The 24,850-nt window shown below is 39.6% G+C and overlaps 1 protein-coding gene across 2 annotated transcripts in view; it reads left to right on the top strand.

Moving 5' to 3' along the window:
- LOC135238537 (metabotropic glutamate receptor 4-like) overlaps positions 1 to 12,242 on the top strand; it is a 228,682-nt gene extending 216,440 nt beyond the window's left edge. Inside the window, exon 11 of one of the 2 annotated variants that reach the window (XM_064306537.1) lies at positions 11,964 to 12,242. In XM_064306537.1, the coding sequence (XP_064162607.1) occupies positions 11,964 to 12,025 (62 nt within the window). In that variant the 3' untranslated portion in view covers positions 12,026 to 12,242. Of the gene's footprint in view, positions 1 to 11,885 lie in introns of both variants that reach the window. The other variant, XM_064306540.1, reaches the window with a different exon arrangement.
- Positions 12,243 to 24,850: the final 12,608 nt, after the last annotated feature.

The raw sequence follows: 24,850 nt of genomic DNA on the forward strand, positions 1-24,850 counted from the left end.
CAGCTGACATCTTAGACATTTGGGATTTGGTTGCAATGCGTCCGTCACTGGTTTAGTTTAGTTTGAATATACTCAGTTCATCCTTTGATGAACTGAAAAAAAGGGCGACGATATATATTATTCTAATTGTTTATGCTGCGTAAAGGCAGATTTGCTTGGAATCCACTGCATTGCCTCTGGAAGTGTCAGTCACAACTCCAATTCTGTTCATTTAGCAACAAGGAAATGTCAAACTGGCTTTGTGCAAATTATTGTATTATAAAGTTCAAACAGTTGGAAGGGGTCTCCGTAGCAACGGGTCTTCATTTCTCCTCATGGGGGAAAGGATTTTTTTTTTTTTAGCTTTGTATCGGCAATTACCAATCAGAATGTGTGTTGAGCTGTCTGGATGTCACAGGCTTCAGGTTATTTCCTTATCTTCTGGCTGACTGCACACATTATGCTGAACAAATCGACGTTATATAATTCCACTGAATAAAGTGCTTAACCAACATGCAGTCGTGTGCTGTACATATTTTGAATGTTGCTAGGAAACACTCCCTGCTGCATAAATACTCAAGACTTCATGAAATGCACTGATTTTTTTTTTCCCCAGATAAGATTATGCAATGTCGATGCTGCAACACATCTTAGCGTAGCCCCATGTATTATTGATTATTGATTGCCTAGGAGTATTGACTATACCCTACCTGCAATTATTTACACACACACACACACACACACACACACACTCGCACGCACACACACACGCATCGTACACACCTATATCACTTGGAAACGCATACACACTATGCACACCTATATATCTTTCTGACATTCGTTCTGCCGGTGATCCGGATTGGTCTAGGTTGCGCCGGCTGGTGGAGAGAGCACACGCACCTGGATTGCATCAACTAATCAGCCCAGGTGCTTAAAGGTGTGTTACTCCCCACAGTTCGGGGCAGAGACCAGGAGAACACACCGATAGGGCGTTTATTTTGGAGCTTGAGTTTGTCCCAGCACAAGATGAAAGTGAACCGCCACTGAAAAGCAGGAGGGGCTACAGGATCAGTTGGTTGTTGTGTCAGAAGTAGTCTATTGCATCTGGCCAAACTGTAGTTGACAGGTTTTCAAATAAACTGTGTGTGGCTGTTAATGTATAAATGGATACAATGGATACAATGTAAAAAAATGCTATGTAAAAGTTGTGTAAGTTGCTCTGGATAAGAGTGTCTGCTAAATGCCTGTAATGTAATGTAATGATAAGCTGGTCTTGCCGGTTTTGCTGTCTCTGGGCACGACGCGTTTCCCCTTGTGGGAATTACGGCAATTTCATTCCTGATCTTTGCAGTGTCCGTGTGTTTGCATCATAAGTTACTCTGGATAGTACTCTGATTGATGCCAGTAGAGCTTGGGAGTCACGTGGGCTTAGCAGAAGCCCATGCAAGCCCTGTTTGTGAGGTCACAAATAAAGTAAGTGTGATAAAGAGTCACAAACTCACAAATGTAATAAAGGTCACAAATGTAACACGGAGTTACAATTGAAGTCTGTTACCGTAACTCCTTCATAACTGCGAAAGCTAGTACACTAGTCGGAGCTTTTTGACGTCATCCCCATGACCTCTATAGCAAGCTCACCTCTCTGATACGGACTCTTTTTCTGTTGCTTCGCTGTCCGAGTTTCTTCTGATGTTCTTACCAGCCACCCTCCCTGCAGTCCTGCCCATTAAAAACTCTTTAAAGGTTTCCCCTCTAGAAGCGATGCGCAAAGGCAGCCCTGCGTTGTTTTCTTTCCAGCTAATGTGGCTCATCTGTGTGATTACTTAAACTACTGATGTGATTGGACCCATCCTCACTGACCCAGACAGGTCTCTGAGGTGAAATAGAACAGGCTGTCCTCGTAATTCAGACCACTTCCTTCCCACTTAGCCCAAAACCTACCCCCATACCTTGGTTTGCATTATCGATCATTCTTCGGTGGGAGTGATTGCGTTGTTACCGGTGGCATGTACTGTAAGAAACGTGCAGAAAATGTGCTGCAAACACAGGCTATCCGTTTAGCTCTCCTGTAATGTTGAAATGTTAAGCTGATTGGGGGCCGGTCTGGTGTCTAAGTGAGGGATTGTTTTCTCGTAAATCATACACCAAAGATTAATACCACTGAAGAGAATGCATTGAGCGTTCGCTCCCTGGCTATGGTGTGGATGACACAGCGATAACTCAAAAGGCACGACCGATTATTAGCAAATGGAGGGATAAAAAAATGAGGAAGGGATCGTGCTGAACAAGTGTACTTGATCACTCGGAGACGTCCGGCGGTAATGTAGGTATGATTGAGGGTGTGTTATCGACAAAAGCGACTTCACAAATCTTATGGACTTTATTTACATTTCCTGTTTATGAAGTCCTGATAAGAGCGAGAGGAGAGGGTGTTGCCGTGTCAGAATGATTTATGGGCAGGTGGGGACGCACCTGAGACCGCCGTCTGACAGCTTATTTCCTGCTTTTAAAGCATTACATAAAGACAAGACGTCTCTGCACACTGTGCTTGGGGGAGGCGGGGGTGAGGGTGGCGGTGTAGTATAACGGTTAGGGAAATGCGTTTTCAACATAGAGGCTGCAGGTTCAACTCCCAAGTAGCGCACCGCTGCTCTACCTTTGAGCAAAGTACCTATTATTGCGTTAAGTACTTTGAGTTAAGTGTGCTTCTGTACGAATATCCTGCTGTGTAAGTCATTATGGAGAGGAATGAGTGCTAAATGTTTAAAATTATTTTTTTTAAAATGATTATTATTTTTTATATTTTTTAAATAAATTGTATATAGTCTTTATTGGATTGACTCTTTAAAATTCAACCCAGCTCCAAGCAAATAGCAGTCGACTCATACCTGTGCATTTAAGTTTAACAGTAAAGTTCCGTGTAGAAGTGTAAGTGGTATCTGTGTGTATGTACGTGTGTGTGTGTATGTGTGCGTGTGTGTGCATGTGCACGAGCGTGCACAGGTGTGTGTGTGTGTGTGCATGTGCGTGTGTGTATAACAGATTCTATTGCAAAGGGTGATAAGTTTGAGATTTCGGACTGTGCCCTGCCTGCAGGGAGGAAGATGAAGGGAGAGAGCGTCTTCGTCGTGGCTCAGCGCCGCCTTGCAGCAGACAGATCCTCCCTGCAGTTGTGCCGGGATGGCGACGGTACGTTTTAATCCGCCCGGGGTGTGTGACCCACACATTACGTGGGCGCGCACATCGTGGAACACAATTTTCAGAGGGACTCCTAGACATGGTTCATCTCCTCTATCTTCTCACACAGATAGCTCTAAACTATGCAGGGGCTGTGCGACAGAAAGGAAAGGGTATTATGAGCCCTGACTAGTGAGGCTGGTCTGAGGTCTCTAGTTGGGTATTTTAAGTGCCTGGGTTGTCTCACAATCTTAAAAAACATTATGAGGAAATGTAAGACGACATATTCAGTGAGGGGAGAAAAAAAAACAGGGCTCACACTGTGGCATTTTACTGCTAAGGATCAGCTGCATCTCGCTGGCTTTGAACCTACTGGTTCTTCCTACTTTCATAACAGATCATGAGGGGCCTAAAATAATTCTGCATTTCTGTATTTCTTCACTGTACATGCTGACACTACAATTCGGGCTGGACAGTGAACCTTTAAGTGCGGACGGGGGGGTCGAAAAAAGACGAGAAGATGTGATTTGGGGTATAAAATATAATATGGTCTCCTGCAAAAGTTTGGGAATTGTTGGTCAAAGTGTAAGTTGCAAGTGAACACAAGTGACCTCCGCATGGTAAAGGGCTTGACATACCTGTCTGTGAAATTTAAATTGCTTCAGTTATGATTACTGGTGAACGATGACTATTTTCTGCATTCACTACAGATTAAAAATAAAATAAAAACTAAAGTGAACATAGCATGCGAAAACGTTTTTGCACCCTGTCAGTTAGTGCTTCGTCTAAGAGGTAGAACTGGAAAAAAAAAAAGAATATAAAATCACAGGTGTTCATTGCGAATGTCTGTTAAGATCTGTTACTCTGTGATTGAGGGATTTTGCCTCAAATCCCAGGTGCATGTAGGGATTGTTTGAGAACAGCTAGGAGAGTGAAAATGAAGTGAGATAATGGAAGCTGCTAACGCTGTACGCTTCCAGATGCAAAAGGCAATTAAAAAGTACCCACACTCTCTGTGTCTCTTTGAAAGTTTATCTTAAGTTGCTGTCAGTCACCCATGGTACCAGTACAAGTGTTACCCACGTGACAGTTCCTTTGGCAGCTCAATACCATCTTCCAGGTCTTTCCTATAGCCAGCTGAGTCTGTCTATTCTTCCTCCTGGAATTGTATTCCCACTGTTCCTTACAGAAATCTTCTTCTGGCTCAGAGATATTCTTAGGAGTCCTTTGAGATTTCCCCATGGATTTTTCAATGATATTCCAGTTGGGCGACTGTAACAGCCATTTTGAAAACCTTTGCCTTTCTTTTCTGTATATATTTCATGGCCGATTTTGAGATGTGCTTTGGATCATTGGCTCAGTGAAAGATCCATTTGCTACCAAGTGGGTGGGTGGGTGGATAATTTGGACAAAATGTCTTGGTGTTTGAATACGGTTCATCATCCAACTGACCTTAAGCAAGAGCCACAGGACTCTGGAGATGTGAAAGAGCTCCATAACATGAAAGATCTTGAAAGATCCACCACCATGTTTCACCATGGGTCTGACATCCTTTTCAACGTGAAAGTTGTTTTTCTGTTGCCAAACCACCAAGACATCAGGGATTCGAATGTTCCAGCTGAAACCCCCACCCCCCTCCATCTCCGCACCCCCCAGGAAGCCGAAACTTGGCTGAAATGAGATAATATTTTGGAGACTACAATAAGTATTTGTTTGTTTTGTGTTCACACATGACTCGTCTCGCCCTCATTAAAAGGGAACAGCTGACAGAACAGGAGGGACACCGAGATTTTGTGTCAAACTGCTAGTCTTGAGGGGGACAGGTTCCGCACGGATTTGCTCATTTTTACGTGTTCTGTTACACTGTGCGGGAATTCACCATACCTCTGCTATCTGTAAAAAAAATTTAATTTCATATCATTACGATCAGTACTAAGAATCTGTCGAATCAGCTCATCAGCTCAATCAGCTAACAATGTATCAACTGCAATAGAATAAAAATGCTTTTCTTACTGTTAAAGAGCACATATTCTGAGCATATTTCCTCATTTATGGCATTTACATTTTAAGCATGTTTTATGTTTTTTTTTATGTTTTTTGACATAAAAATGTTTTTTTAAAAATATTTAAATGTTTATTGTTTTATTTTTAATACATATAATATAATATAATATATTATATTATATTATATTAAATTATATTATATTATATTTGCTGTGATTGAGGGATTATAGCAATGTCCTATCAGAAGGTGCAAGTCTATGGAACTACAGGGCAGTAAATCCAGCCCCTTTACAAACACACTGCATGTTTGATACACTGTCCATGTCTATGTTATTTATAAAGCACCAGTGGTTCTAGTATTGTTGAACAAGCCAACTGTCATTATCGCAATCGTATGAATGAAGGTTTCTCTAAACATATTCCCAATCATAATGGGGAAGTTGTGGACTAATGTGTGTGAAAGCAGATTTACATAATAGGCATTTAGCAGACGCTCTTATCCAGAGTGACTTACAGAACCTTTTACACAGCATTTACATTGCATCCATTGATGCCAACATACAAGCATACAAGCCAACTGTCATTATTGTAATCATATGAAAGAAGGTTTCTCTAAACATATTTGCAATCATAATGGGGAAGTTGTGGAATCGAGACACAACTTACACAACTTTTTACACAGCATTTACATTGCATCCATTTATACAGCTGGATATATACAGTACTGAGACAATGCAGATTAAGTACCTTGCTCAAGGGTACAACAGCAGTGTTTTAGCAGGGACTCAAACCTGCAACCTTTAGGTTACAAGACCAACTCCCTACCCATTATAGTACACTTCCGCCCATTTACTGATATATACAGTTATATAAAAGTTATATCAACCCCCTCCCCCCTTCCTCGTCTTCTGTATGTGTTTTTTTTTTGGGGGGGAGGGGGGCAATTTCTACTGCAGGACATTTCTCCACAATAATATTTGGACTAGCATCTTCCTGTTTCAAAAATATATTTAAGTATATTTAGAATTATGTTTTACTGTAGGTGTCGTTATATTATTTTATAATCAATGTGATTTTTTCTCTCATGTTTGACTTCCTCACACCTGACATAATTTAGCTGTTTCACACGGACGCGTTTCATTAGACAGCCGAGGGGGAAATTTTTACTTTACTCATTTCATTTTAATGAATTCAATTCAGCGAGCACATCATTACCGCGAGTGCTTTTAAAGAACTCGCTCTCAAACTCATTACAGTTAATGGCAGTCTTTCTCAGCTCTCTGATAAACCTACAAAAAAAAAAAAAAAACGTGACAGCGACAGTGATGTGAATATTAACTCACTCCTGGGCCTCGTTCCCGAGTCACATGACAAACACTGTTCAGTTTACCCTGTACGGTGGGTGATAGTGTAGTGTAGTGCAGTAAGGGTAAGGAACTGATCTTGTAACCTGAAGGTCAGAAGTTTGATTCCTGCGTAGGACAGTGGTGTTGAGCAAGATCCTAAAAATGCATTGCTTCAGTTTATATCCAGCAGTACATATAGATGCAGTGAAAATGATATGTAAAAAGCTGAATGAGAGAGACTTGCTAAATGTCTGTAATGTAATCAGAAATCATGAGCTGCCAACCCACCTTATAAGTGTAAAATGATGCCTGTCTGTCCATATACATATATATCCTTATTTGTAATATTTTCATCAGCTTCTGAAATGTGGAAACATTTTGCAAGTGACTGCTTTGACTGTGCTATGGCTACGCTATGTCTTTGCCGGTTCTCCCTTGAAAAATAGATTTGTTCTGAAAAGGCTACAAATAATGAGAAGAAGAAGAAAAGAATCACCAACAAGTAAACAAATAAAAATGCTAAAAGCCCAGACAAATGCGCATCAGATGTGAGCAATATTGCATAAAATCTGACATATTCTTAAAAAGCATTCCCTGTAAACTCCAGCAGCAATGTGACATATCCAATCATATCCCACATCGTTATCCGGGCCATTTCAATACCCGAGAGTAGCCTTTCCTTCCTCTGTGTGACCAAGAGGTTGACTGGTTTCGACGGCGAATGATTTATACATCTACGCAACTTAAAATAAAATAAAAAACAGGACAACTGTGCAGAGACGGTTTGACATGGAGGATGGTGGGGGTGGGGTGGTTGGAAAAGCGGGTGTTCAGTGACGTGCTGGTGACATGTGCCATTCATTCTTCCGGAGTTAACTTTTACACAAATCCACAGCACATATATATTTAACCTTTATTTCACCAGGAGAAAACACTGAGATTGGAATTTATTTTATAAGGGAGACCTTACAATATATATATATTTGGCCATATGCTATTTTTAAGATATGCGGATAAAAAATGTATGTGGTATGAAACTAAGTTTGCTCCCCATTTTAAAGAGCATTGTGCGTGTTGGAAAGCAGTGCCCTAACTGGCCAGTGATCACAGCCAGCTGATTAGTAGGTGGCAGTATAGTATAGTATAGTATAGAAGTTAGGGAACTGGGCCTGTGGCTGAAAGAACATTCACAGGGAGCATATAAAATATTAAATATAAAAGGTTTTTTGTGTAAAAAAAAAAAAAAAAAAAAATTGAATTGAATCTAAATTGAAAGCAACTTGAACCTATGTTAATATCTAGAGTGCATTTGTTTCACACTTAAAACAATTAAGTAGTCCCTTTTGGTCATGAATTAAAAGATTAGATTTACTTGGATAGAACACCAAGAAATTATACTTTTATATATACTTTTCGTAAAAAAATTAACTATTTATGATTGTAATGCATTACAATTACACACCAAGGGAATTACCAATAAATTATATTTTGACCCATTGTATTCAGCAAAATAGTGAAATTGCAGCAACAGTTAAAATAAGTTGTTGACAATTTTACAATTTTGCTTTTTAAGTTAAAATAGTACTTAAAACTGGATCAATTAAAAAAGATCTGAAACTGATTTTGTTGCCTTTCATGGCTACCAAAATGTGTGGACGCAGCATTGATTCATAGCTATATCTTGCAGTAGAAATGTTCATTCTCTTTGACTGAGATTACATCAGTCTGTCAGCCTTGTGCTAAGCTATTTCTTTGTGCAGCAATACCTTCATGCAGTAAAGCATACGACGTTCAACTTTTTGTAGCACTGAAACCATTTCTGCCACTGTTAATTGTCATCACAAAGTATAATAAGACGAAAAGAATAATAATAAATTAGCATAGATTGACCTGTGACAACCTGCCCAAAAGGGACATGGATCTCTTTAGGCAATGGCATAATTTGTGAGAATTGAAAAGCAGCTTTTAGTCTTCCATATTGAACTGGGAAATATGTTTTGCTGCTGTACCCTAGAATTGATCTGAAGGCATTTGGGTATTTTGTGTAATGTGCCGTTTGTAATTCTGCCATTTTGAGTGAAAGCCCTCATACAGCCTGGATCCTTGCTTCTCTGCTTTTTCTTTTTTGGGGTTGTAATATTTATGAGGTTATATTACATGTTTTAATACATTTATGCCAGGGTGTCAAAATCAAGACCTGGAGACCAACAGTGTCTGAGAGATTTAATGGTTTTCTTTCAATCAGTGGGTAATTTTTGGCCGTGGAAACAAGGTATTTGGACTCTTTTAGTCAATCGTTGACTTTTAAATTACACTTTTAAAATTCATCACTGAAGTATTGAAGTATGCCAAAAAACCAGCAGAGACTGCTGCCCTCCAGGACCGGAGCCTGGCACTCCTGCATTAATGCTTTATTGTTCTGTCTGGGCTGTGAACCTGTTGAGTAAGTGTTTGATACACATTCACCAGCTTGCCAAAGGTTATTTTATAAAACGGGCTGTTTCGATCTTGGATGCTGATTGGCTGAGAGTGCATTCTACCGTGATTGTAAATCCAATACAGTAACAGTTCAAAGTGTATTCATGTTTGTAAATAGTATCACTCCATGTACTAACTATTACTTACAAATAATCTTACATAGAATAAATACTACTGTGTCATCAGCTAATTGTTCCAATATGCCGTAACTGTTTTATGACAGCGATGTGGCACACTGTATCGTGAATACAGTCACGGCAACATGGGGGTTGGCGGCGCTGCTTTGCGTCGTCCCTAGCAACGCCACGACCGCATTCACCGTACAGTGCACAGCGCAGTCTCGAGTGCCGTATTGCATAATTAGACTTCACGACTTCCCGCCTTTCCGATGTTCTTTTCTGTTTTCTGTTCTGCGAAACTACTGGATGCTTCGGTTTTCAAACAGAAATATGGAGTCTCGCCACATCGCACAGAGAAAGAGAGCCACTTCTCCACAGCCGTTAATGTCTTCCAGCGATTTCCCGAGCTGCTCTAATGCACCGCTGCTGGGGGAGATGTTTGACTCCAGCTCCACAAACCTTGAATAAAACCTGATGTCTTTAAAAAAAAAAAAAAAAAAAAATACTACTCTGTAGCAGAATACAAAGACCCCATCTGGTTTTGTATTTTACTGGCAGAAAACAACCTTTCTGTGCAAATGCATTTCAGATGTTCCGTATCCAGCATTTTCCTGTTATCGTACAATATTTTTACCAGTTCATTAAATAACATGTCATTTTTTGGTGATTCACTTTTTCATTAAAAAAAATAATATTGGGGGTGGGGTGGGGGTGAGGGTTTTTTTTTCTCTTTCTCTTCTTTGTTTGATTATTGGTTTTCTTTCCTCCTTTTCTGTTTTGTTCTGGTTTGATTAGGTCATTTTATTTTATGACTTTGTTTCCTCCTTTGCCCTTTTGTTTTGTTTGTTTTTGCTTACTTAAAAAAAAAAAAAATTATATTATCAAATAATAACTTGAATTTGATTCTTAGGGCCTGATTTACTAAGATCTTTAGCACGTGCATAACCTTTTAGCACACACAAAACCAATAACATGACCAGTGATTGGTCATGGTATTTGTTTTGCACCACCATTGGTTGTGTTATTACTTTTGCATGTTTTAAAAGGTTTTGCATGTGCTAAAGGTCTTAGTAAATAAGGCTCTTAGACTCTAACAAGAGCTGCTCTCTTTTAATAGCAAAAATAAAATTAAAGCTGATCCCCACTGAAAATAGCTGAAAATACCTCATGTGGTGACAGACAAGCCATTCTTATATTTTCCATGGCAATGCAGATAAACATATTAATCACCTACAGACAGGTATGGAAGCAAAGAGTCTGGTGAAATAGCAATGAGGTACTCCAAATAAATATTATGCAAATAAAAGTTCAGATTGACAGCCTGAATGTGTCAAATGTGGAAAATATTTAAAGAATATACATAATATAATTTATGTGATGAATTAACTGCCTATAGGTTGTGATAGTTTATTTATGATTTATATATTTAATTTCAATTATACTGCCTGTCTCTGCTCGATCCTGCTGTGGTGCCATGGTGTTATGATGTGTATTCTGCGGTCTAAAGATACGTTGCAATATGTGCTTAATTAATTCTGTTGGTATGCAGTGTACCGGTAAGATATTGTTTTTTCTCTGTCATCAGTCTTGACCTTGTTTATGCATCCATCCTTTTAGTTCACCTCCTCATCATTTTATTGCTGATGAGCACCTCATCACCTTAGCCCTTAATTGTACAATTAGCCATGTGTTTTGTGCTCACTGCCAAATAATTGCTGAACCTGGTGGCCAAATGTAGAACTTCAGGAAACCATAACATAAGGGTTAGCCTTAATGGCATTTTCATGTTGTGAAAATCGTAAACATACCTGCATGTGTTCCGTTCCGTTCCTTATCAGGGGCAGTTCAACAGTAAGCGTGTGTGTCAGTGTAGGGTTAGAACTTAAAGTCAGGATGAGGTTTGGCTGCTAGGAAATTGTGTTCAAAATTCTGCGTTTGAGTCAACAAATTCAGACATCTCTCCCAGGACCAGTTTGGGTCCCCTCAGCAAATCTGTAACCAGGAAGGGAGCCTAAGGTGATCGCTGATGCAGCTGTGACCTTTGACCCCCACTGGATTCCATCTCAGTTTTGCTCAAGGTTCAGTCAATTCGGGAATCAATTCCACTGAGGGAGAACGGCTACGGCTAGACAGCTTTGAGGCGTGTCCCTCAGGCCCCTCACTCAGGCAACAAACAGGCATTCACACCTTTCCATGGACAATTTCAATTTTTATACATTAGTGTGTGGCGACAGTACATCCATATTTGGAAAAGGATATTATATTTTGGTCAGACATACCCTCACCCCCACAGAGCAACGCTAATGTCTACAGTGTATTTTCTTTTTACATGTCTTTCATGATGTTTAAATTTTTAATGCAATAATTTGAAGTTACAAATAAGTGAAAGTGTAAGTATGCTGCCACTTGTTTTTTTTATCAGCGCTGATCAGCATCAGAAACTGCGCTGTGAATTTTTTGTCGCCGGTTTTTATTTTTTATTTTTTTACAAGGTTATGATAGCATGTTTGTACTGTTAAATCTTTGATCGAGATGATATTTAACAAACCGATCTGCCTTAATAATTCACTAATTTGCATACGCGCAGCAGAAGGCTTTGTAATAATGTCATGCTAACTGAATACGCGGCAGGTTTTCTTGTAGATCAACTTGTGCGTTTTATGAAATGTAGCGTTTAATAATAAAACACTGGAGATTTTTGCCGTCCTCTGACAGAGAAAAGATAAAACTGACGCCGAATTGGCAGACCATTTTCAGCAAAGTCTCTCTTTTATTTTTACAGGTGAGGTTGAGCATAGCTCCACCTCAAGTGAATAAGCAGATGCCATGACCTCTGTCACCTTCTCCTTCCCACTGCGAGCCAAGCCTGAGTCCACTTTAGCCATGGCTGTCCTCGCAGTACATACCAAGCAAGAGAAGTGACAGGCAATTAATGCTTTTATTTCAAGTATGCATGCGCTGGTATAGGATATTATACAGCTTTTGTATTTTTATATAACGTACATTTTTCACTAATTCCCTTTCTTTCACTCAGTCTTTTTCTCTTTTCTCCGCCTATTTCAGTAATAAATACCCACCTTAGGGTGTAGAAAACCAGGGGGGGTATTTCACAAAGCAGGGTTGCTGAGTTAGCTGGATAACTAGGATTCCGGGTTTTACTCAGTGCAGTTATCCAGCATATTTAGTAATCCCGCTTTGTGAAATGCCCCCCAAAATCCAGAACAACACAATGTGCAGTCTTCCTGACCATTTCCGGGTTTCCTCAAGTCTCAACCCCAGCTGACATTCCCTACAAGGTTAACTAGGGACCCTACAGTGACATACCACCTTGCACTGTGCTCTTGCCGAATGGCTGAAGCTAAGCAGGTGTGGGCTTGGTTAGTACTTGAATGGGAGACCACCAGGGAATACTGAGTTGCTGCTGGAAGTGGTGTTGGTGGGCCAGCAGGGGGGAAATCTTCCCTCTTGTCATATCATTTCTTTTTTAAAACCCCAATGCAGTGACGGGGACACTGTGCTGTAGGAGATGCCGTCTTTTGGATGAGACGTTAAACCGAGGTCCTGACTCCCTGTGGTCATTAAAGATCCCATGACACTATTCGCAAAGAGTAGGGGGTTCCTTGGGGTCCTGGCTAAAATCTCAGATCTTGCTCTCGCAAAAAAACTTGCCACCTAATCATCCCCTGATTTAATTGGCTAAAAAAAATGTTCTCTCCCTCCAGTGGAGCTGCTCAGTGGCCAACAATAGAGGATTGTGGTTGTACTGGGCAGCTCCCAGGTGTGAATGTGTATGAGTGAGAAGCATGGCATTCCTGCAAAAGAGCATCCGTGCTCAGTGAACCTACCCTGGGTAAATAAAGGTTAAATAAAAATTTTTAAAAAAAAATCTAATTTCTAAGCAAAAGCGAAGAAGCAGTTGTGCTCTCCCTGGCACCTCTTGTCAGATTACGGTAGTATCCACTACAAATAGCCTACATCCTCTACTTACCAAAGTTTCCTTCTTTTATTTGCCAAAGGTCTGACTGTGGTTTTTGGTTCGCCTTCTAAAAACCCTCCTCCTTGCGTCTGCATCACCTATCTCAGTTTTTCTTTTCAATTTGTCATATTTTTTCCACTTGTATGTTTTTTATTGAATCATAACTTTTCAATTCAATTCAGTTCAATTCAATTTTATTTGTATAGCGCTTTTTGCAGAGAACCCGCCATAAAGACACTTTACAGAGTAGCAAGGCAAGAGACAAGGCGAAAAGGGCATGGAGAATCTTAACAGGATTTCTGAGTATCAAATTTCAATTTGGCGCACTGAGATCTGCCAAACTCCTCTTCTTTCCCTCCTTTTCTCTCCTTTCTTCTTTTCTCTCTTGATTTGTAAAGTTACACAAGATCATACTACAGCCATTATAACAATTCATTCATTGGTTACAGTAAGTGTGCCTCATGTCAGTTAATTAAATGTAGGTTAAGAGACTATGAACATGTTCATACATGTTTACACTATAGGGAAGAATCAGTGGGATTCGCTGTGGCTCCTGCAATTATGTATCTTGTGCACAATAAACATTGTCTTTCTCGTGAATGATTGTTGTGTGATATTTTTTGAAAGAACTGCCTTGCAAAATGTTACCCCTGGTGTTTCTGGTTTTGCTAGCTAAACTGTTCGAGAATAAAGCTGAGCTGGGTGTTAAATTAGCAATCAGAACAAGAAGAATAAAACAAAAACGAAGAAGATTTCGTCAAAAAAGGGCATCAAGGCTGAAAGAACATATGAGGAAGCGCAATAAAATAATAACAATGCTAATCCATACTGACTTATTTTTTTATTTAGTTTCCTCCGGCATGACATCTTTACACAGAAATTAGACCTGGCTCTGCTCCACCTATACCCCGGGGTTAATGCTCTGTGTAAAGACGGCTTTAGTCCGATCATTATAATATATAGATGAACTTGATAGCAATGTGAATAACAGTAACATTAATGCCAGTGAAGATCAATGATTCACAACGACGAAACGGTTTTAGAATGTTGCAGAGAAAATTGCAGCGGTGTGAACTGGTTAGTTGCAGAGCGTCTGAAGCCGTTGCCTGCTGTCTCAAAAGACCCACCTTGTCAAATCGCCAAGTGCAGTTTTAGAACATTTACAATCATATGTCTTGGAAATTTACAAGTTGCATCCAGACTCGTTCTGAATCATTGATCTAAGCTGGCCTTTAGTTAGCTACATTGTTACAGCTGGGGTTAGGGTTAGTGTTAAGGTTACAGCTAAGGTTAGGGTTAGGGTTACAGTTATGGTCACAGCTAGGGTTAGGGTTACAGCTATGGTTAGGGTTTTGGTTACAGCTAGGGTTAAGGTTAGGGTTACAGCTAGGGTTAGGGTTAAGGTTAGGGTTACAGCTAGGGTTTGGGTTACAGCTAGGGTTAGGGTTACAGATAGGGTTAGGGTTAGCATTACATCGAAGGTTAGGGTTAGGGTTACAGCTAGGATTTGGGCTAGGGCTCGATTTAGGGTTAGTGTTAGGGTTACAGCTAGGGTTAGGGTTAGGTTTACAGCTAGGATTATGGTTAGGGTTACAGCTAAGGTTAGGGATAGTGTTACGGTTACAGCTAGGGTTAGGTTGATGGCCACAGCTAGGGTTAGGGCTACAGCTAGGGTTAGGGTTATGGTTCCAGCTACGGTTAGGGTTAGTATTAAAACTGGGGTTAGCGTTTGGGTTAGGGTTACAGCTAGGATTAGGGTTACGGTTAGGGTTAGGGTTACAGCTAGGCTTTGGGTTTGGGTTAGCATTACAGCTAGGGTTAGGGTTGGGGTTAGGGTTACCGCTACGGTTAGGGTTAGGGTTACAGCTAGGGTTAGGGTTAAGGTTAGAGTTACAGCTAGGGTTAGGGTTAGGGTTCCAGCTAGGGTTAGGGTTAGAGCTAGGGATAGGGTTAGGGTTACAGCTAGGGTTAGGGTTAGGATTACAGCTAGGGTTAGGGTTAGTGCTAGGGTTAGGTTTAGGGTTACAGCTAGTGTTAGGGTTAGGGTTCCAGGTAGGGTTAGGGTTCATGATAATGCTAGGGTTAGGGTTAGGGTTACAGCTAGAGTTAGGGTTAGGGTTAGGGATACAGCTAGGGTTTGGGTTAGGGTTACAGCTCCTGTTAGGGTTAGGGTTCAGGTTACAGCTAGGGTTAGGGTTATGGTTACAGCTAGGGTTAGGATAAGGGTTACAGCTAGGGTTATGGTTAGGGTTAGCGTTCCAGCTAGAGTTAGGGTTAAGGTTACAGCTAGGGTTAGGGTTACAGCTAGGGTTAGGGTTTGTGTTAAAACTAGGGTTATGGTTATGGTTACAGTTAGGGTTAGGGAAGGGTTACAGCTAGGGTTATGTTTATGGCTCCAGCTATGGTTAGGGTTAGTGTTAAAACTAGGGTTAGGGTTTGGGTTAGGGTTACAGCTAGGATTAGGGTTAGGGATAGGTTTGCAGCTATGGTTAGGGTTAGGGTTACAGCTAGGCTTTGGGTTCGGGTTAGGGTTACAGCTAGGGTTAGGGTTAGCATTACAGCTAGGGTTAGGGTTAGGGTTACAGCTAGGATTAAGGTTAGGGTTTCAGCTAGGGTTAGGGTTAGGGTTACAGCTAGGGTTAGGGTTAGGGTTACTGCTGGAGTTAGGGTTAGGGTTAGGGTTAGGGTTAGGGATACCGTTAGGGTTAGGGTTAGGGTTACATCTAGGGTTAGGGTTTGCTTTTCAGCTAGGGTTAGGGTTCGAGCTAGGGTTAGGGTTACTGTAACAGCTAGGGTTAGGATAAGGGTTACAGCTAGGGTTATGGTTAGGGTTAGGGTTCCAGCTCAGGTTAGGGTGAGTTTTAAAACTAGGGCTCGTCCTTTATGGACACCAACCAGAACGTCATTTTATGTCTCACGTATTGAGCGTTCTCCCTTCATCCCTTAGCTTCCGTTGCCAAGCCAACAATCCAAAATGTTCAATAAAATCTGATGAATCCAACTAAAAAAAAAAAAAATTAAAAATGTTTGTCATAAAAAAAATAAAATAAAAAAATAAAAAACAAATTTGAGTCCTTACAAATTTTCCAGGGGCTGGGAGACAAAACCGCTGTAATCAGCAGATGCTTTATAAATGGCGAGCGCGAAGCTGTCGTTTTCCTTTCCATCGACATGGTTTACAGTGTATAGCAGATCTCCAGAGGATAGACCATCTGCTGTTTTGAATAAAAGAATCTGTCTTTGTTTTGAGCCGAGTGGACCTTGGAACAATTTAGATACTTTTTTTTCTCTTTTTTTAAAATTTCTAAATGGACAGTAGCAATTTGAATATTTTTCACAACACCCAAGGCACCTACTCAAACTTTACCAATCCAGGCAGCACAAAAAAAAAGAAAAAAAAAGAAACCCAAAACAAAACCACACACGTTTATAGGGTAAGAATGTGTTTGATCTAACCAATCCTGAGGCTCAAGCCTGATAGGGTATTTGAAACCATGGTCAACCTTAACATTTGAATGAGCATTTCACTTCTGTGGCGAATAGAAAATAAAATTCTGAAAAACACAAATTCTTATATGCTGAGGGGGCCAGCATTCTGAAAGGGAATCTATTTTTATCACAGTCAAGATGCTGAGAGACATGGCAATGTAAATGATGAGGTCCAAGCGAAGAAGGAAAAGAATGGGCTCATGAGGAATTTGTTAAATGTGAAATGACATGTAGGCCAAGAGAAACGGGAACACACAACACTCTCAATGATGTAAAGTGCCTTTTGGATCTGGTTTTGTGACCTACATACACTCACACACACACACACACATACACACACAAATACATAAAGGGCAGACACATCTGACCTTTATTCACGTGGACAAAAAGAAAAGACAATCTACTGTGTCAAGTGAAGAGAAGGAAATGCCAGAGCAACAAAATCTGCCACAAACTGACTGCACTCCAGGGAATGTTTATAACATTCCATGACACTGAACAACGGTGGATGAGAATATTTAATTATTTTTCAAAATTCTAAGTCAGTGTTGTAGAACTCTATTGCTTTCAATCACCAGTAGTGATTGTTACATCAGCATTAGAATGTTCAGTTAAGAACATTCTAATCACATATTTGTGATCTTACACCTTAAAGAGTTAATAGTATCATCTCAAGTACATCTGTATGTAGTTTATGCTGCTTAATAATCAAACATATTATTTTGCATGTATTAATGTATTCATATGTATTCAAATATTTCAAAGGAGTAATTCGATTTTTAAAAATATGCCTATGGCTTCAATAATGCTTTAGGGCTCAAATTAGGGTTTGGTTAGGGTTAAGAAAATCGTAAGTCTGAGGGTGGAGGCAAGTGTATGGTTGTGTTCAGCAGCTTGAAGAAAGGTAAGGACATGGGTTCGTTTTTTTATTGATCCAAAAAAATAGAAGAAAAAAGATCCAAAAATGTTCATCTAGTAGCATGGGTACCTATGATCATAAAAATATGTATAATATGGGCAATTTTTTCAGGGAAAACTATTTTTTCAATGATCTCAAACATATTATTTTGTATTTGTATTACTGTATTCATGATATTTTCATTGTTTGTTAAAAAAAAATTAAATTCAATTTTTTGGAATGGATGGGTAATATTACAGCCATGGTGAAATAGATTAATTAAATGTGTTTGAAGAATTTAATGTGGATATTTTTAAGAAAAACCTGAAGACCTACCTCTATAAAAAGGCTTTCTATTAAGAACTTATTTCAATTTTGAATTTTGAATTCTCTTGTTATGTATTTATATATTCACTGTTATGATTATTTTATGTTATTATCATTTTATTGCTATTTTACGTATTTGTGTATTTTACTGTCCTTTTGTGTGTTTTACTGTTATTTTTATCTACTCATTTATATTTCTGTAAAGCACATTGATTGGCACTTTGTGTTTGAAATGTGTTATATAAATAAAGTTTATTATTATTATTATTATTATTATTATTATTATTATTATGAATAATGTGTTTCTGTGGAAAATTGCAGAATACATAAGGCAATAGCCTTTTGTCCAAAAATGTTTCAAAAATAGTAAATGCCATTTTTTGGAACAGATAGATAGGAAATCTTTTCTTCTTCTTTTCTATTACAAACACAGTGAAATCAATGAATAAAAATGTGTTTGAAGAATTTACTATGAATATTGTTTTTCTTTGTAAAATGGCCAAATACATAAGGCTTTATGTAAAAAAATGTAAATGCCCTTTCTTTATATGGATGGATAGGAAATCATGTTTGTATTACAACCATGGTGAAATAAATAACTAAAAATGTGTCTGAAGAATTTTATGATGAATATTGTGTTTGTTTGGAAAATGGCAGAATACACAGGGCTATAGCCTTATTTCCAAAAATGAAAAAAAAAATTACAATGCAATTTTTGGATTTGGTTGCGTAGGAAATTGTGTTTGTTTTCATCTATGTTGAAATAAATAGGGGACAAAGAAGTGTTTTAAAAATTTTATGATGAACAATCTGTTTTCTTGGAAAATGACAAAATATATTAGGCCTTATGTCCAAAAATATTAAAAAATTTTAAATACATTTTGACTGTACAATAACCAACAGGGTATTTGATGTGAAGCATTCTAACATTCTTTGGGAAATTCTTGCCACGTTGTTCTGCTATTAAAGAGGAAATCAATCCACAATGTTTTTTTAATGTTCTTAAAACATTTTGCGTCAGCTAGGATGAGTTGCCATAAATAAGATTTAATCTCCCAGTGGTTTTGTCATTTGTGTTTCCCGGTCTTTTTCTCTGCAAAGTGACCTGTGGTGTGATGTCTTTTGGTTCGGACACCAGTTGGAGGCACGGTTTGGCTCGTACATTGATCACAGGTACAAGCCGTGGTGTTGGGTAATCAGGGTGATCCATTCCTAGCCCTGATTAGGTGGTTAGTGGTATCGCCCGACCCGTTTCAAATCCACAAATAACAGGGCCTGCAATAGGGGCCAGATATGGGTGGTGTGATCTATCAAGCAATTACAGGTCGGGCTTTCCAGATAGCGGCTCGTGGACCTTCAAGCACAGTTTTTTCTGTTTGATATCCAGCGCGGGTACTGAGTTGAGCAGAGACACCTGGCAGCATCTCAGCAATTCAGTTATTGTCTGTCTCCTTTTTTTGTGAAAGCTGCTACTTTGTAGTAAAAACAAATAAAGTGGTTGGGGTTTATTTGAATTATTTTTAATAATGTCAAAAAAAGTTTGGTTTTGTGTTTTTTTATTTTTTGACTGAGAAGGTGTCTGGGAATAATTTGTGCTTTTTTCCTTTTTGGCTGATATTTTTTGGCTGGCCCTCTCCCCCTGTTATCTAAACAGAAATGGCAGTTGAGAAACGTTGCTTTCATGTAAGACATTTCAAACTGTAACTGACAGCTACAAACCAGCTCCACAAACACAGAAGAAAACCCTGATTTAAAATAAATGTTTTTCACTGGCTGTTGGCCTCCAGTGGCAAGATAGTGTGTGGTGTAGATCTGTCGACAGTTACACAAGATCCACGTTTTTCTTTTTTTTTTGTCTTCAGACTTACCTCAGATAAGGGGCACCTCATAGCATACATCACAGCTAAGCTGAAGACAGGGGTTGTGCAATTAAATATGTAGCACAAAATGTTTCATTTGGAGCAGTGGTCGCATAAGGTTTTTTTTTTTTTAAATCACTACCAATAGTGTTCTGTACCCAGGAAGGATATTCTCCAACCCTCGACTGCAGATTCACCCCACCTCCAAAAGACAAGATCAGAATAAACTCCTCCCAGACTCTTCCCATGCTCCTGTCTCCTCATATGCAGTAATGATGCAAATAATTTGGTAATAGGTATTTATTTTTTAGCCGTGAGCCAGACTTTTCATGTGATGCAACAAAGGAAAAAACTCTGAAAAATGTTTTTTTGGCTTTTGTTATGTATCCACAAAAAAGTATGAATGAATGAATAATAAAATTAAATTCAAAAAAATTAATTAATATGGTCATGTTTTCTGTGAAGGTGCCAAACAAGTGATTCCATGGTCACCTGAAGGTGTTTGTTGTTCCTGGACTCCTGGTGTAGGGGCGAGGGGGGGGGGGGTCCTGAACCTTTTGTTTAGAGTCTCAGGGTGAGGCAGGCCATGCACATGGCTGTTGCGTGATATTTGACGGTGTTTGGGGTGATGTAAAGCACCTCGTATTTTACACCCCTCACCTCTGGCCATGGTGACCAATACTTTTCACATGAAACCAATTAATGAATGAACATCAGGTTATGTTACTTACAAACAGTACTGTTATACTTGATTTTTATTTTTTTAGATAAACTTTGATTCAACCCTATTGCCAAACTTTCTCAAAAAAGAAACAAACATTTTATTAACATTTTATAAACATTTTATTTTATGTTTCATAAGTAGCAAAACATGCTAATAAAAAAAAAACAAGGAAACAAAATGCAGAAACAATTGCATCTACAGAGTCATTTACATACTGTCAAAATAGTTTGGAAACAAAAGCATAGCAATTAGGTTTTATTTTTCATTTTTTAACTATTAGGCAAGGTGAGTCCCAACTGTTCAAATGTACATGCAACATGCAAGACAAAACTACTGGAAACATTTTTTTTTAAAATTATTAATTAGTTGAATGGAATCTTAAAAGCTGATCCTACATAAGCATATATCATTCTCCAGTAATGGGGATAAAGGATCCATCATTGTTTCAGCGACAGCGGAATGTGTCTCAGGATGGCGGTTGACCTTTAAATTAGACACCCACTTTACAGGATACCGCCATTCAGGCCTCACGCTGAGGCAAAGGGCCATCTGTGAAGCGTCACTGCCCTTCAAACGGCATCAGTCACGATCAGGACACACATACGGTACACAGCACCACTCGCGCTCAAAACGTATAAAACGAATACAGAATCATTAATTCACTGCTCGGTTTAAAATGAGCAACAAATACTATTCCTGCGATACGACACACAAATAAACACTTTGGCCAAGAGCTCACACACAGCTATGCTACAGTGTGAAGTCTTCTTCTCACAAGCAACCCGTATGAAAATAATCAATACCTTACAGTGCAGAAACATTACAGTGGCTGTTACACGTGCAGATGGAGGAGGGGGTGACTGAATATAAATTAGCCATTCCCCTGCCCCCCATACCACCCCCCCCCCCCACCCCAAAATGTTGCTGATGACACACGACTCGTCTGTAACTGTGGGCTTCAAAGTCGTCTGCGTTGCCTGAGGAACCTGGGACAAAACTAGCCCCACTCATAGATGTTCCTGACCTGTGGCCGGTTTAACTATAAGTGTAAAGTAAAAAAGAGGACTTCAGAACTAATAGCAGAACATTCTCATTACGGCAGTTACTTTGGTCTATGCCATTACATAGAGGGAGCCTGCATGTACACACACACACACGCAGATAGACAGAGACACGCGCACACACACACATGCACATCAGCACATACATAGTCTCTCTCACTCTCTCTCTCACAGACAGACACACACATACGCACACAAACTCACAGTCTCTCTGTGTCTCTCAAAAACACACACTCACACACATACAGCAGCAGTGGTCAGGGAATCAGAGAGGATTTCAGTGCTACTCTCCTTGAGGCAGAGCAGAAAAAAGGAGTAATTACTACTATTCTCTCATCATTAGAGAAGCACATGAAACAGGTAGCACAAGCACCAGCAATAATCTTCAACTTACTTACATAATCTAGTAAAATAATCAGAAAAGCTATGTGGACAGCAGCGCAGATTTGTAATAATAGGCATGAAACAGCTGATAAGGCAAACCCAGCACAAAATAATTAACATTCTCTCACATTAAATATAATATCCTGTGGGGTGGGGGTTACCGGGTGTTGAGGTGCCATTGTGGTGTTTTGGACGTGCCCAACAGACCAGCCGTAAACGCTGATCATGCCAGTGCACCCCCCAGAGGGGGCGCATAATCGCCCATAAGAAGGGGGGGGGGGGTTTGCTTGCGCGCGTCTTTTATGCACCAGCGAGCTCCTCTGATTGGCCTGACACCTGTACTCCGCCCGCGGCAGATGTGCATGAATTTCATTCCGCGGTCCGCCCCGCCACCGTGCCAGTGTGGATCAGTTTGTGGGCTGTGGGGTGAAAACAGACAGCGGCGAAGGACAGCGTGCGCTTCCATAGAGAGAGCATGCGATTGGCCGCCCTCCTCCTAACCAATGGGAAACATGGCAGCCATTACGCTGGAATAATTCTACACTTTAATATTTGTTTGTTTTTTTTCCCCAGAGTACATTCAACCATGAAAATATGCAGTAATATTTAATTGTTTATTTTTGTTAAACAAGTCTAGGAATGAGGGGAGAGTGAGCCAGCGAGCGAGCGAGCGAGAGGGAGAGAGAGTTCTTTCAGGGCAGAGGTCTATTCACACTTGCGTCAGATACGGGTCACTTACATGAATGTGAACAATCAATGCAAAAGGATCTGTTCCAAGCCAAAAAAAATTGAAATTGAGCATTAAGGCCTGTAATGTGTAACTTAGACCTAACCTATGACCGGTATCTTCATGAACAGAGTTAAACTTTTGTTGAACCGGCACAAAAACTTTTTAACTATGATGAATATATATTTGATATACTGGATATATGCTAGATTTAACATCATCCACATCTTGTTGCAATCTGTGAGGCCTATAACCTATGCGTGTATGTGTGTGTGTGAGTGTGTGGATGCGCTTGTGAGTGCAATGGCATGCATGTGTGTTTGGGTATGTCTATGTGTGTGTGTGTGTGTGTGTGTACACATCTAAGTGTATTTATGAGTGTGTGTGTGCGCGTGTGTGTATACATCTAAGTGTATTCATGAGTGTATGTGTGAGAGAGAGTCTATTCATTCTTGAGTCCTTTGATTTCAGTGTTCCTCTGTTCTCAGAATGTTTGTTCCCTCACAGAAGATACCGCGGTTATGAAAAAGCACACAAACGCCACAGAACAAGGTCTCTTAGCTCTTGAATGTGTGTCTGAGTGCTTGGTACAAGACTGGCCACAAATATTAATGAGGACGTAGGTATGATAAACATTCTGGAACATGAGTCAGTGAATCAGAGAGACAGTCGAATGGTTCCATAGAAACGGCGACTGCATAAATCGCACAGAAAAAGAAAAATAATAATTCAAAAACAACAGCAACAAAACATGCCGGATCAAAGGAATTACCATAAGCAGGCAATCTAGCTCAGCCAGTGTCTGAGTAATGCATGAAATAAGACACAAAAAATACAGCAGCAATATTTCTTTACGAATACATAAAACTAACAAGGTTTTGCCAAGTAGAAAACATTTAATGCATTTCATACAGAGGGTCAGTGACGGTTTAAATAAACAAACCAAGGGAAGTTTAAATTAATAAAATAAAAATTTTACCTGTCCATTCTGGGTGTTGTCCAGTCCTGATGGTCATGGCCTTTATAATACATGCAGTTAATCATGTGCATAATGTTGTACTGATTGAATGCATTAGAAGTATGCAGAAATTATGCAAAGGCATTAAGTATTCACTGAATATATTAAAGATAATCTCAAGGACAAAATTTTGTGCGGAAAGCTTTCTTGATCCTTATCCGTAACATGTTTCATATTATACGGTTTAGATAGTGATTGGTGCATATTTTATTAGTGTATATAAAGTGTATAGCATAGCATAACATAATATACAATGAGCTCCATAATGTTTGGGACTAAGACTTTTTCCCTTGATTTCTCTCTGTTCTCCACAATTTAAAATTTGTAGTGAAATGGTTGACATTTGGTTAAAATGCAGATTCCCAGCTTTATTAAGGGTATTTTGTTTTATACACTTTGGTTTCACCATTAGAAATTACAGAACTTTTTATACATAGCCCCCAAAGGCACATGATATCTGGACATATACTTTTATGTAAATGATTATTAATTTGTTGCATATCCTTTGCATGCAATGAGTGCATGAAGTCATGACCCATAGACATCACCAGGTGCTCAATATCTTCCCTGGTGATGCTCTGCCAGGCCTGTACTGCAGCCATCTTCAGCTCCTGCTCGTTTCAGGGGCTGATGTTTTCTCTTAAGAACACGTTCAATTGGATTCAAATCGGATGAATGACTTGGCCAGTCCAGAATTTTCCAGTCTGTAGCTTTGAAAAACACCTTTGTTGCTTTAACACATGAGCAGATAAGATGCTTCTGTACACGCGAGAATTCAATCTGCTGCTGCTATCAGCAGCTACATTATCATGGAAGACAAGTGAGCCAGTACCTGTGGCAAACAGTAACCTGGCCATCCTGTTTTTGCAGCTTGCTAGAGGTTTACTGCTTTATGCAGACAGTAGTCACTGACTCCTCCACGTCTGCCTCCTGAAGAGCATTTATAATCTGGCGGTTTTGGGGGTTTTCCTCATTATGGTGAAAATTTGACAGTTATCAACTGTAGAAGCCTTCTTTGGCCTACCAGGCCCTTTGCAATTACTGAGTTCACCAATGCTCTTATTCTTCTTAATAATGTTCCAAACACTTGATTTTGGTAAGCCTATGGTTGGACATTTGTCCATGATTATTTTTGTCTAATTTCTCAGTCTTATAATGCCTTCCTTGACTCTCATTGACACAATTCTGGTGCTCATGTTGATAAACACCAACAACCGACACCAAACGCAATCAAAAGCCTAGAATCAAGACTAGATACTGAAAGCTCACTTATACCGGCATAAA

Source organism: Anguilla rostrata, chromosome 13 (assembly GCF_018555375.3).
Source record: "Anguilla rostrata isolate EN2019 chromosome 13, ASM1855537v3, whole genome shotgun sequence".
In the NCBI taxonomy this organism is placed as follows: Eukaryota; Metazoa; Chordata; class Actinopteri; order Anguilliformes; family Anguillidae; genus Anguilla; species Anguilla rostrata.